General features: G+C 46.8%; 1 protein-coding gene across 4 annotated transcripts in view; it reads left to right on the top strand.

Moving 5' to 3' along the window:
* The first annotated feature begins 235 nt into the window (after positions 1-235).
* ARHGEF7 (Rho guanine nucleotide exchange factor 7) overlaps positions 236-13,394 on the top strand; it is a 125,665-nt gene continuing 112,506 nt past the window's right edge. For 3 of the 4 annotated variants that reach the window (XR_009746822.1, XM_061472747.1, XM_061472750.1), the window contains exon 1: positions 236-580. Coding sequence is in view for 3 of the 4 variants with exons in the window: in XM_061472747.1 (XP_061328731.1) it covers positions 416-580 (165 nt within the window). In the remaining variant the exon portion in view is untranslated. The remainder of the gene's footprint in view (positions 581-13,394) is intronic. The other variant, XM_061472749.1, reaches the window with a different exon arrangement.

Raw genomic sequence — 13,394 nt, 5'->3', positions numbered from 1 at the left:
CCTCTGCGCGCCCGCGGAGGCACCGTCCCGCCGCTAGGGGGCAGCCGCCGCCCGCCCCAACGGGGGGCGCGCGGGTCTTCGCGGTTGAGGGTGCGGAGTGGCGCGCGGCTGTCCGCGGGCGCGCTGCCCCCGCGCGGAGGGGCCGGCTGCCGCCGCTGACAGTGATGTCATGGGGCGGCGGCGGCGGCGGCGGCGGCGGCGGCGGCGGCGGCAGCGGCGGCGGGAGGGGGGGGCGGGGAGGAGGCGGCACTGCTGCAGCTGCATGTGTCTGTGGCGGCGGCGGGGCCGGGGCGTCGTCATCTGCATTCACATGGGGGCGGCGCCGGCCTCCGCCTGAAGCCCCCGCCCGGGGACACACAAAACCCACGCGAGGGGAGGCGCGGGGGGCCGCGACCCCCGCCCGGCCGCCAGCGCCATGAATTCGGCGGAGCAGACCGTTACGTGGCTGATCGCCCTGGGCGTGCTGGAGTCGCCCAAAAAGACCATCTCCGACCCCGAGGGCTTCCTCCAGTCCTCCCTGAAGGACGGGGTGGTGCTCTGCCGCCTGCTCGACCGTCTCCTCCCGGGCACCATAGACAAAGTAAGTACCCGGTTCCCCCCGGCCCCGCCGCCCTTTGTGCAGCCGGGCCCGCCGCACCCGCCGACGGGCCCCCCGCGCCGCCTCAGCCCGTGCGGGAGGGACGGAGGTCCCGCAGGCCCGGGGGGGAGGGTGTGTGTGTGAAGGGTGCGATGGGGCGGGATGGGGTTGAGGGGGTAAGCACCGTTATCGCCCCGGGGGTGGTCGGAGGAAGAGGGCTTCCCCTTGAGGGCCACGGGTTCGCAAGTGTTTCACACAGAAGAATGGTCCGCTCTCCAGAGCGAAGTGCTGGATGTGCATGGGAAAAGCGTTCCCGTTTTTTGGGGGGTTATGGATCTTTTCTGGCGCGTCACGCACCGGCTGCAAACTTATCCCTGGAACTGCTGGCATAGCTGGTGCCTCACCTGGCTCGTGGGGTGATTCAGCTCATCCCTGCCAGCCTCTGAAGGACATTTGAACGTTTGACGCTTAGTTTTCTTGAAGGCTGCTTTAGCGTTATTTGGGTCTTTTACCGCTTGGTAGCCTGTGGGAAAGAAAACAAATCTCGTTCTTTTCGGGTTGAAAAAGTGCGTTACAGCTCCGTTCTGCGTTGTGTCTGAGGGAAATGTACTGTGTCAGGTAACTTTTGTGTGCTCCGCGTGCGCACGTAATTCCTGTCGCAGCTCAGCTAGAGGGGAGGGTGGTGGTGTGCCTCAAGACTTGGGACAGCACTGTTGTCTTACCTGGTGCTCAACAACACAGTACATGTAGTGACCCACATAGTGGAAAAACTTTCCTTGTAAGCCAGGATGAGGTGAGGAAGTGAAGGCTGGTGAAGGTCATCTGCCATGCTGACAGGAAAACTCCTCGCTTGAAAATAACACCATACGTTTCACCTTTTGTGGCTGGCAGACACTCCGGGCGCTGGAGCCTTCTGACAATGGGCTTTTGTTACCTTCTGTGGCTCTTTTTCAAGCAGTCCGATGACCCACAAAGTTGAAGGCCAGTGCCTTGAGCTCAGTGGGGTGCTGGACTAGGCTGTCTCCGTTCTTACGGCTGCCACCAACTGGGGTTGTTGCTTGTGTTACACCATAGTGTGGAGGTCCTGGCTCTGGACTGGAGTCCTGCTCTGTGGATGCACTAGGTCAGTCCTGCTCCCCTAAATTCACAAGCAAATCAGGAGGTAGCATGGGGATACGGAACCCTGCAGGAGCCTGTGGTGCTGTTGATGGGTGATGGAAATTATGAGAGTGGGGACAATATGTTGTCAGTGGTGCAAGCGTGGGTAACTCGAGGTTCATCATGGTGGCCAGTGGAGCTAGCTGGGACGGCTGAAGCTGCTGTTGCTGACATCAGCTTTCCTCACTGCCATCTTCCCCAGAGTGGCTGTTTGGGCAATAGAGCCAAAGGGGATGTTTCCACTCCTGAGGTGCTGTGGCTTTGTGGCCATGGTATGAGAAGTGCAAACTTCTGTCCAGTGTGCTGGGCTGTATACTGCAGCTGTGGAGCAGGTAAATGCCCTGCTCTGCTGTTCAGGGTTACATGGGTGATGTGGGGCTGAGGGCAGGGACCCCTCAGCATGGGGAGCCCCTGCTTGGTTGCCCACCAGCTTGGGCAAGCTCTGCCTGTCCCTCCTTGCCACCAGGCTCTCTTGCCTGCTGGCACCAAGCCCAAGGAAGGTCTTGGCAGCCCATCCCACTGAGCTGCTCCAGGCATCTTCTCTGAGCACTTCTCCAAAATGTTGGGCTCTGGGTCCTGAGCTTCTGGGCAGAAAAGGTCTTTCCCCTTGTGCAGATGTCAAGCCTAGTCAGATGGGGTCCTGAACTCAATTTGTGAAACAGGCTCTACTGAGCAACAAAGCAAGTAAGAAGTGAGTGTTAGAGCAGCATTTCCCGACTTAACGTGCTTTTCTCTGTGTGGTATAACTAGGAACAGCTCAGTTAGCGTGAACAAGAGGCTCTCTTTTCACATCAGAGGTGTGAATCCCTCTGATGTTCGGGCAGGAGGTTCCCCTCACAGTACCCACACCCAGAGGGGGGTTTAGCAGAGGGGCTGAGCTCACCGAACTCCCAGAAGCAACCAGCCCCACCACCAGCCTGGCACGCCAGGAGCTGTCAGGGGTGTTTATCGTGGACCCTGTGGTGTGAGGCGCGAGGTTTGCAGCGAGTAGTATGCAGCTGGGACGGCAGCCAGGGCAGGAGGAATGCTGGTGCTTCACAGCCTCCACCTCCCCGAGCACGGCGCTGGATGAGCGGCTGACGGAGGTCCCTCCGGCTTTGGCGTGGTGAAAGTTTGGGGAGAAATATCTATTTATTTATTTATTTATTTTTAGGGGCACTTTACTTTTGTGAGGAGAACTGTACTTTTTTTTGTGTGTCTTTCACATTGCACTTTCTAATTCATAGACACACCAGGGAGACTCATGAACACATCTTCCCATCCAACTTTGTGAATATTCTTTTCCTATAGGCTCAGAGTATATACCAAATACTTACTGCACGCTGTCAGCCACTGTTACAAGTTTGAGCTATTTCCATGATATTTTTTTTGTTTGCTAATAAATACATACAAAATTTACATCCTTCCCTGTATTTTTTTTCAAAGTAATTTTTCCTACTGCTATTCATTATGTCATTTTTTAAATTTTTTTTTTTCAATACTGAGTGCATTTTAAATGTGAGCCTTTTTATTCCTGAATGGAATTCCTGAAAGCCACAAGTTCAAACTGGACATATTTGAAGCCTAAAGATAGAAGGTTTGTCCCACAGATTCAGCTCTTCAGATAGTTTGAAATCATAACTTTCTAAAAATACCTGACATCAGCAGACACTTTGGAGACTTACAGAGCTGGTTTTTTTTTGTGTAAATAGAAAATAGTAACTAAAACCAAAGAGAGCATAAAGATACAAGTTATAAATAAGAGTGAGTGTTTATCAGTTTGGTTCTTGCTAAGATGTTTTCTAAAAAATGCTATAAATACATTTCTTCCTTTTAAAAACTGTTTCGGAAGAGGATTCAATATGTGCAGCAATGCAATAATGCATCCTTTTTGGCATTTTGTGCTTTTAAAGCTTCTGGGTACCCTGAGAGTACTTAGCAGAAGAGTCTTAATAAATAAATGTTGTGTGATCGTAAAAGGAATCGAGCACTTGAAGGTCAAACAACAGATTTTCCTTAAGTCAATACAACAAATTAGTGGGTTCTGAGGCTGGTTGGTATGTTCTTCCATTAGATTGCTGTGTATTTGTATACCATCCGTGTGCACAATAATGTACAGAGCTTCTTGATTGCAATGCAAATTTAGCCAAAACTTCCTGACATCTATCCTGAACAACAGCAAAAGACAGATATTAAATTCAGCAGATTCCTAATACTTGAAATGAAAATACTTTGGAAAGTGTTGTTACTACAGGCTGTTTCTCTCATTTCTGGGCTCCCATTTAATGTCATTATGATTCCTTTGCATGCTGTGAGAGACCATGATGGGATAAAACAGAACAGTTGGGTTAGGCAGTGTGATGCAGCTCAATAACCTTATCCCGAACATGGCAAAGGAACAAAAAGGGGGGCAGTTATTTAAGACAAAAATAATACAAAACCACAAAACTAACAACCCCCCCCAACAGCTTCTTCCACCCTGACCAAATCTAGCCAGGTCTTAATTGTTTTAAAGTGCAGAGATCTGTACTGGAGGACACTTGTCGACTTACCTGCTGTAAAAGATACGGAATTGCTGAATTCAGGTCATTTGAATGAAAAGCTGTGGTTTCGAGTTACAGGATTTCCACCCTGCGCTCTAAGACTGAGTTACTTCGATGGCAGGGGGAAGGATCCCTGTGGAAGCATTGCAGTGCAGTTGTCTACCACTTAGATGCTTTTTCCTCCCTGAGATAATTTTCCAAACAGATTCCTCCATTGCAGACCAATTTGACCCACTTTTGACGTTGTAAACAGAGATGAGAACTGGAGCGGGAATTTTCCTTGTCATATGAGGCTTCACGCTCCATTAAATTTTGTTTGTACTTTCAGTTTTGGTCAGCTGTTCGACAGAAAGCATCACTTTGAGGACAGCTTTGTTCCATTCAGGGATAACAGGGAAGACACAAGGGGGAATGTGATGCAGCAGCCATTTGGCATCCCCCCTACTCCCATTAGTGGCTCCTGGAGGGGATGAGAGCAGCTGGTTCAGTTCTTTGAAGCTAGGGGATGGAGAAGCATGCTGGGTCATGCACACCCTGGCCCCCCTCTGTCAAACAGACCATCCCAGCCCCCGTTACACCAAGTGTAGAATTGGACAACCCCAGAGCTGCTCTGCTGGGCATGGGAGGCTGATCCAAAACAAAGCTGCTTCCTCTTGCTCACCTGCATCACCAAGGCCTGAGAGGAGTGGCATGGGGCTGACCCCGGGAACATAAATACACCACTCTTGTTCACAGCTGGAAGGAAAATTCATTCTCCCTGTGGTGGACTGGGCACCAGTGTTACATTAATTTGGTTATTCACTGGGATAGGATCAGGACTGATGGCAGCAAGGATTAGGACCTTTTTATAAATACAGAATAATTAGGGTTGGAAGTGACCTCTGGAGATATCTAGTCCAGCCCCCTGCCAAGGCAGGACCACCTAGAGCAGGTTACACAGGAATGTGTCCAGGTGCATTTTGAATGTCTGCAGAGAGGGAGACTCCACAACCTCCCTGAGTGGCCTGTTCCAGTGCTCTGCCATCCTCAATGTAAAGAAGTTATTCCTCATGTTGAGGTGAAACTTCTTGTGTTTTAGTTAATGGCCATTCGTCCTCATCCTCTCCCTGGGCATCACTGGACAGTCTGGCACCATCCTCCTGGCACTTGCTTTTGAGATCTTTATATCCATTAATGACATCCCCTCTCAGTCTTCTGTGGACTAAACCTCCAATATTAGTATGATTTGCTCTTTAATGATGGAGGTCTCTGACTAAGTGAGCTGTTCTGAATTGTAGTTCAGGAAGAAATTAACTCTTCATGACTCACAAAGCAAATGAATTGTTGTGTATGAGTACAAGCACTGGAGGAGAGTCAGAAGCCCCAAAAGAAGGGTTCAGGTTGCCACTTTTGGCAGCCGTCTCACCATCCTTGTCCTCACGATGGTTGCCTGCAGGTACAGCTCTGGCAAAGCAAGAGTCATGCTCACTTGCTTCTGATTTCACACGGATGTATCAGGGCCAACTACTTCTGTCCTGTTGTGACAAGGTGTGACCTGAACGTGGTATTTCAAGTGTTGCAGAGGAAGAAGAAAGGGAAGGTGTTTGGGAGCCGGGGTTATTAACAAGTAATGTTTTTTATAGCCCAGTACCTTTGCAGAAGGCACCACGTGGGCTGTGAACTGACTGTGGAGCCCAGGCAGAGCTCAGGAACTGTGGTGAGCATCCCACCAGCGGTGCAGAGGTTACTCCTAAGGTAGCAGTTGCCTGGTGCTGGTTGCCCCTGAGCAATCTGAATTTGGGAAATTCTTTTGGCAGGATAGCTCTGCCCTTGCAGCCCCGGTGAGGCTGTCAGGGTCTGCCTGGCTGAACCAAAAGACTGTCCTGCCATCACTCACTGAAATCTGCTGGGAAGGTATTGCAGAAGCTGAGATTGCAGAGGCAGCAGCAGGTCATTGTAGGACTAGACCTGGGAGGCCAGAAGCAAAACCTGCATTTTAATGTGCATATGGTCTGTCCCCCCAGCAACAGTCCTTATGTAGAGCCTCCCAAGGAGATTATTATGCTTCTGGCAGGAATAATCCATGCTGGGCAGCTGTGCCTGCTGTGACTGCATGCTTGGGGAGTGCTGGCATGTGTGCGGATGCTGTTGCTCCAGGGTGGAAGCACTGCAAGGGTGAGCCAAGCACCAGGAGAAAGTTACCCCAAGCGATGAGTGCCCTTTTCCTGAATACATGCTGTTCTCATAAGCATTACTGTGAGCTTCTTATGGGGCCATTCAGTCCTGTTATGGAGTTGTCGTTGGCCACATTGTCATTTACCATGTTACTCCTATTGCCTTGTGAGAGCAGGGGTGCAGGATGCTCTGAAGGAGGATGCCTGCGCTCTTCCCATCTATGCACTGGCTCTGTAATTCGGGTGACTGGGTGCAAGCCAGAGAAACACAGTCTGCCTGTGTGTGCTGAGGAAGCAGAGGACTTGCGTTTGCTTTTTCCTTGAAAATCAAACGCTGTTAATGCGTAAGGGTCTAGACTGAATTAAGTAAGGGCATGCCAGCCCCTGAGAAAAGGGGGCAATTAAGGAAACTGTTGGTGATTAAATTGTTTTTGATACATAAAGGTAATGTAATTTTGATGGTCTTACTCTAATTAATGTCCTTTTCACAATTTCTAGATAAATTCTTTTTATGTCTGTGCATAACATGGACAACAGAAAGCACAATTCCTTAACCCTCAGGTGCCCTACTGCTATCTAGACCATCCACTGAATGCTGTGCATCTGTGGGAAAAGGAAAAAACAGTGGGGATGCCACTAGCACGCTCCCTCTGGTTACTACGTGTTAGTGGCTGAGGGCACCACATTGTCCAGATGAAAATGTTTTAAGTTTTCAGTTCAAGCCTTAGAAAAACTGGAAGTGTGGCTTTAAAACTGAAGTTTACAAGTTATATATGTTTATGGGAGTATTTATATATATATATACACATATACATAAATAAAATCTGGCTTTGAAACACTGGGGGGAATCCAGTATACATCTTTCTTGAATAACGGTCTTAACTGGTCGCTACACTCTTGCTGTGATTTGAAGAGCTGAAGCTTAAAACATTTCAAGCGTGACAGGGCTTGCAGAAATACTGTGAGCTGGCAGCATGGCAGCAGCGTCAGTCTTGCACCTTGGCTGGCTGAGATTTACTCCCTGATACTCAGCCAGTATGACACTCCTGTGCTCACCCTGACTTCACCCTCTTTCCACGTCTCTGTACGATGTGGTTGCTGCCATCACCTGCCACTGGCACTGCAGGTTTGAGAAGGGGTGGCCAGGCTCATCTGCAAGAAGTTCTTCTTGTGCCCCTCCTCACCACAGACTTCTGGCACCTGGTGAGCAGGGTCCCCTCAAACTGCAAAATGCTGCTTAGGTCTAAGAGCATTTTGTTCATGTCTCCATTTTCCTGCTCTGCAGCAAGTGCTGTTGGATGATGTTGGCAGATTGCCCAGGAGAGGGTCCCCACTGTAGGGCCTTCATAGTATGGAATATTTTCACCCAGAGATGGGGGGGAAGAGCAGTAAAAATTATACATCCCCTCTCCACCACTGCAGCTGTGCTGACAGAGGCGTGCTTTTGTTGGCTTCGTTAATGTCACTGGGGGAAGTGGTACCGTTAGACTGGCAGAGGAATTCCCTCTCTGGCATATGTTACATCCACACTGAGGAGCGATGCCAGCATATCTAGCAGCAGAGCTCTCCCAGTGTAAACAAACCCTGAGTGATTGAACTCCTGAAGCTGAAGCTTGTGCTGCATCAAAACAGTGACGCTGCGTGGGAAATGCTGCAGGGTTTATGTGAGAAAGGCTGCAAAATCCCTACCCCCCAGTTCCTCTCCACAGGGGAACCTTTTTAGATAGGTTCTTGCCAAGCCCTGCCCAAATGCTGCCTGCACCCGGGGCAGCACTTCATCTGGCTTTTTCCCCTCACTGGCTTCAGGGAAATACTTGTCTTCCTGTGGGCACCTAATGCTGGCACCCTTGTTGCTCCGCAGCGTGAGGCTGATGGTACTGCATGGTGACAGTTACACACTCGCCGATTTCCTCCTTTTCTTTGAAATAACAAGAAAATAAGCAAAGCCACAGGAATTAGGAGTTCTCAGCATTTAGGAAAGACTGGAAAGACGATTACTCCTGCAGCTGCAACTACACCCTCTTATATGCATACATAAAATTGTTCAGGCACACTCACTTACATGTGCTCTGGTAGGACTCCTGCCTAATTCAGTTCAAAAGCTGGGCCTACAAGTAGATTGTAATTGCAGTTGCAAAGGCAGCTGTCAGTCTTGTATTTACTAAGTTCTACATGCTTGGCATTCTCAGTTTCTTAATGCTGACTTAATGTAGGTTTTATGTGAAATATAAGAACATAACAGAAACTTGAGAAAGCAAAATTACAGTCTGGAATGTCCTAGTGCCCTTAACTCACTGTGTTTCTATCTTAGGGCTTGGTTGAATACCCACCTCCTGGGAGGCAGTTTATAGACTTTGATGGGAATTTGACAGGGGTCCAAAGGAAGTGACAAAAGTACAATTCTTCTGTTGCAGAGAACATATTGTTTTCCTCAACATTGTTTAATAAAGGTTCAAATCTGACAGGATGAGCTCAAACAGCTGTATCAGGTTTACAGTATCATTTTCATAGGACAAGTTAAAGTAAAAAAGGGGCTCTAGTTGTTGTGTAAGATTCAAATAACCAGTTTATCAAGGCTGCCACAGATCCAGCTGGCATTTTAACCTAACTGTAAATTTTCTTTGCAAAGTAAGCGGAACTGGGTTTTTGAGGGCTATTTCTAATAATGTCAGTGTGTTTGAATGTAGGTTGTTGTTAACAAAGGCTGGTCAAGCAGAAGACCATTTCTGAATGTGTGCAGGGTAAGAAAGAGTTGGAGGAGTCTTCAGTCAACCAAAGTGCTCCTTGTTCCTGGTGCCATATTCATATATTGAATTATCCCAAGGTTCTCAATTCCTGCTTTGAAGCCCCTTCTACTTGACACTCTCAGAGGACAAACACAAGCTTGGAGTACAGGATAAATACTACATGCATAAAAACCTCCCAACACAGGATATAGTTTCAGTAAACATAACTATTTGCTAAAAGATGAGTGAGAGAGGTTGAAGTAGCAAAACTCAGTTCTCAGAGCAAAATGATTCCTGAGGAAGATTAGTATATTCTGATGGCATTAAAAGAGGTTCATTTGTTAAAATACCACAGAAGTGACTTCTAGTCACATAGAATATGACTAGAATATGACTAGAATATGACTAGAATATGACTAGAAGTGTGGAAACATAGAAGGGTGGAAATTGAGGAAGCATGGAGCTGTGGCTCATGAGTTGGTCTGGCCCATTGGACAGTAAAAGAAGGGTAGTGGGATAAGTTTGTGTGGCAGGGCTAAACGTGGGACTGGAATTGCTGCTGTGGCTATTAACAGTGGTGTCCAACGGCAAGAGGTCCATGCTAAATTACTTCATAAAAGTGGGCAGCTGTCACTGTCAGTGAGGATGTACTTTGAATTCTTCCAAAGGACTCTTGTAAGTCCAGGAGATGACTGGAGTTTGGAACACCAGACACATGAAGACTCACTGTGTTAAAAGTCCCGCAAGGGGTTAAGAACATAGGTGAGCTCTTGCTTTTGCCTTTTGCTGTGTCTTAGCTCTTGGTTAACTTGAAGGCCAAGTATCCTTCTCAGCATGTAAGAATTGTAGAGCATATATTAAGACACCTGCCTTTCCCTTTGTGCTGTGTGCAGCAGATGAATTCTTGTGTGAACCCTAGAAATTTAAAATTTGGGCACCTTAGTGCATGGCATGTAGGAACTTAAGTGTTTTACAGAATCTAGCTCTTATTAACTATGCTGCCTGCCTGCCTGCTGTGTTTTCAGAGGATGCATTTCCTCATGCCAAAATCTAGACCTAGGCATGGTAACTGCTGTGTGGCTTATTGTTGACAAGTTTGTGGGCAGCAGGTTTTATAGGTTGGGAAAAGTCAGTACTAAAGAAAGAGATACAGTACCACAGAAACAGTGTTGTGGTGAGATCTGGTGCTCCACCAAGACACCTGATTCTAAACCAAAACTGCATCTAAACCAAAACTGCATCTTGGTGAGATGTGTTTTAGTTTAATTATAGCATCCTGTTAATGTTACCTAATGCCACCAGCAAGATGAGTGATCCGTGAAGTGGTTGGGCTCAACTGCAGCATGCTCCTTACTCAGAGATGTGGAAGATGCGACCCTTCAAAGTGCACCTATGACTCCAGCTGTCCTGGGAGGAACATTGGGCTCCATCCACAGTCCTCTGAGCCCTGCTCTGTTCACTGACTATGGAGGCAGCACTGTACCCGCCATCAGTCCCTAGCAGTGGATGCCTCCTCAAGAAGCAGACAATGTCCTCCTGTGCAGCTATGGAGGATGTCACTGTGATACCACTCTTTCTTTTCCATCCCTGCTGGGTGCAATTTGTGAGGGCGGGTGCTCTGGGACAGAGGATGGAGCAGGAAACCTGAATTGCTCAAGGAAAGGGCCCTGCAGGGAGCAGGAGCTGGCAGGAGGTAACAGAGCTGGGAGCTGTAGGGAGGGAAGGAACGTGCAGGAGCTGCTTGACAGTGAATCAGTCACCTTCAGCTTCACAGCCCAGGTTAGTGAGAATGGCCTGTGATTTTTTTTTTTTTTTAAATCTCATTTTTATCCCTGAACATAAAGCCTGATGACAAACCCCAGCCTGTAGTGCTTCTGCAGGAGGTGTTTGCCTCTCGGCCACTGTGCTCCACCAGGGGTCTGGAAGCCGGGCTCCAGTCCCAGAGTCTGGAAGCAAAACATAGCTGCTGTGGGACCGAATGTGATCAATAGGACTCTTTCATTAGTTTTGCTGTAGTGTTCATCTGTAGTGTTTTTACTGATAAGATTGCAGTAGTGCTCTGTGTATACAAGCTGTTCTGAAACCTGGAGAGAAAACTGCTGGTGCAAGGCAGATCCTCTGTAAAAGGCTCCAGGCAGGATGAACAGGATGCAGGGAAAAATGTTTGGGCATGTTGTGAGATAACAGTACCCTTATCCACCCTGTCCCTACAGCACCTCCCTTTGGGACTGCATTCTTCTGCGATGTTCTTATAGTGCAGGGTTCCCTCTTTATGGGATTTTTTCCTAGTATCCTTACTTGAAGGCCAAGTCTTTGAACTTCAGACTTGGGTCAGCTGTACTCCCAGACAGAACGCTCTTAAGTTTCTCCTGGACATGCCTACTAGTTTGCAGCTACCTGTCATGTTCTCTATTAGTTTCTGCTTTCTAGTAACTGGGATAGTCTTCTTACATAGTAAACCATGTTGTACACATTATATGTCATGTTAGATAAATGATTATTTTTTAACTTTTAGATAGTAGCCTGGCTGTCATTCAATCTCTTTCTATTTTCTTCCTGGTAGATTTTAATTTGTATTTAGAGACCTTACACATCTCTCTTTGACCCATTTTTTTCAACTTATTCAGCAGACAGTTAAAAGTAAACAGTTAGTTTCCCATACATATAGGTGAAGATGTCTTTTTATTAATTTCTTGTGTTCACCCATTGCAGTCAAAGGACTGTGGTGTTTTGGGGGGGCTGTGTGTGTTTTGCTTTTTTCTTTTAAATTTATTATTTTACACATTTCGTGCTTATTTTCTTCACATACTTTCCCTGTCCAAATGAACTAATGGTAGCCTTTTCCATTTTTTTTTTTCAAAGACCACCCCGTGATACCTTTTTTTTGATACAGCCTGTCTCTGCATTGCCCTTTTTTATGCATGCTGCTGTTGATTAAAATCATAGATATAAACTGATTAAACTACTTAACTAGGTACCATCTATTTGTATCACATATTGTTCTCCATGTTTCCTGGCTGGTGGAAAATGTACTCTGCTCCTTGTTAGCTGCAGTGCATCACATAAGTGTCCTCACTGAACTAGCCATGATTTCCAGAGCTACTCCCCAAGAGATTAAATCTTAATCAGAACCTGTCCCTGAACCGCAAAGATCTGGTTTAAACTGTTGCTGTTCTCTGTATTACCTTCTGCTTCTGTCTTTTAAATTCCACTCTGGAGCTCCAGTCCCTAATTAAGAATCTGTCAGGTCCCCCTGGAATCCTTGTCTTTTCTAATTACTATTAACCTTTTTTTTATTTGTATTACTAGCACACTCACGGGTTCCAGTTGGACACTGAGGCCTCTTTGTACTAGGAGTCATACAGACATATGAGAAGAAGTGCTCCTATTAATGAATTGTTGGTCTGTGAAATCAAGAGCATGAAGCAAATACTGGAGAGGAAAATATGTAGCCTCTTTATTCTGCTGGCTTTATGTACATGTAATCTACTTTTTATTTTGCCAACTAATTTTGGAGTATGACCCTACTTTAATTTTGTTTTATTTATCCTTTCTCTCTGAATGTATTTGCCATCTTTCAGGCAGATTAGGATTGACCTGCTTGTGGTCTGCTTGCGTTATCTTCTGTTACATTCTGAATAGTCTGTGAGGCTGTAACCGTGATCTAAGAGAGAGAGGTCATGCTCCTGAGCTTCCTATAACTATATGTAAAGGATGTAATATACCTTAAGTGTGATTTTAACACAGGCTTGGCCTGTATAATGGCACTTTGAGATTCTTTCAAGGGAGCTGATTTTGTTACTCATGTCCCTGTGTTCCTCAGCCATCTGTAGGAGAAGGTTGCCAGAATCACAGTAAGATTTCCCAGGTAAATAACTTAATGGGTTGGCTTCTTTTTATGGGATCATTAACACTTTAAATTTCTAGCAGGGTGCACATGCTAAGATATTTTTACATTCTTTACCAATATGCTTCTGTCTCCTATTGGGTAAAAATGCCACTGTAGCCAAAGAGCTGAGAGAACGTAGCCTGCTTCTCGTATTGCCTCTGAAGTCTTTTTCCTTGTTTTGTGAGAGAAGAAATGGCATTTTGAAAGATTTATGTAGCTTATGTTATTCTTTTGAGGGAAGATGATTTTTAACTGCAAACATGCATTAGAGTGCTGGCAGGGCTGAGGTCTCAGAGAAGTATTTTGGTGTAAAAAGACCTGACAGAGGTTTTCGTTGCTTGTTGTTTCTTTAATCTTTAATCTTTAATT

Source organism: Pezoporus flaviventris, unplaced genomic scaffold (genome assembly GCF_033815535.1).
Source record: "Pezoporus flaviventris isolate CSIRO_AGI_PZ_B2104156 unplaced genomic scaffold, CSIRO_AGI_Pfla_v1 ptg000072l, whole genome shotgun sequence".
NCBI classification, from domain to species: Eukaryota; Metazoa; Chordata; class Aves; order Psittaciformes; family Psittacidae; genus Pezoporus; species Pezoporus flaviventris.
Note: the sequence above shows the minus strand (reverse complement) of the source record. Positions and strands in the feature narration are given on the sequence as shown.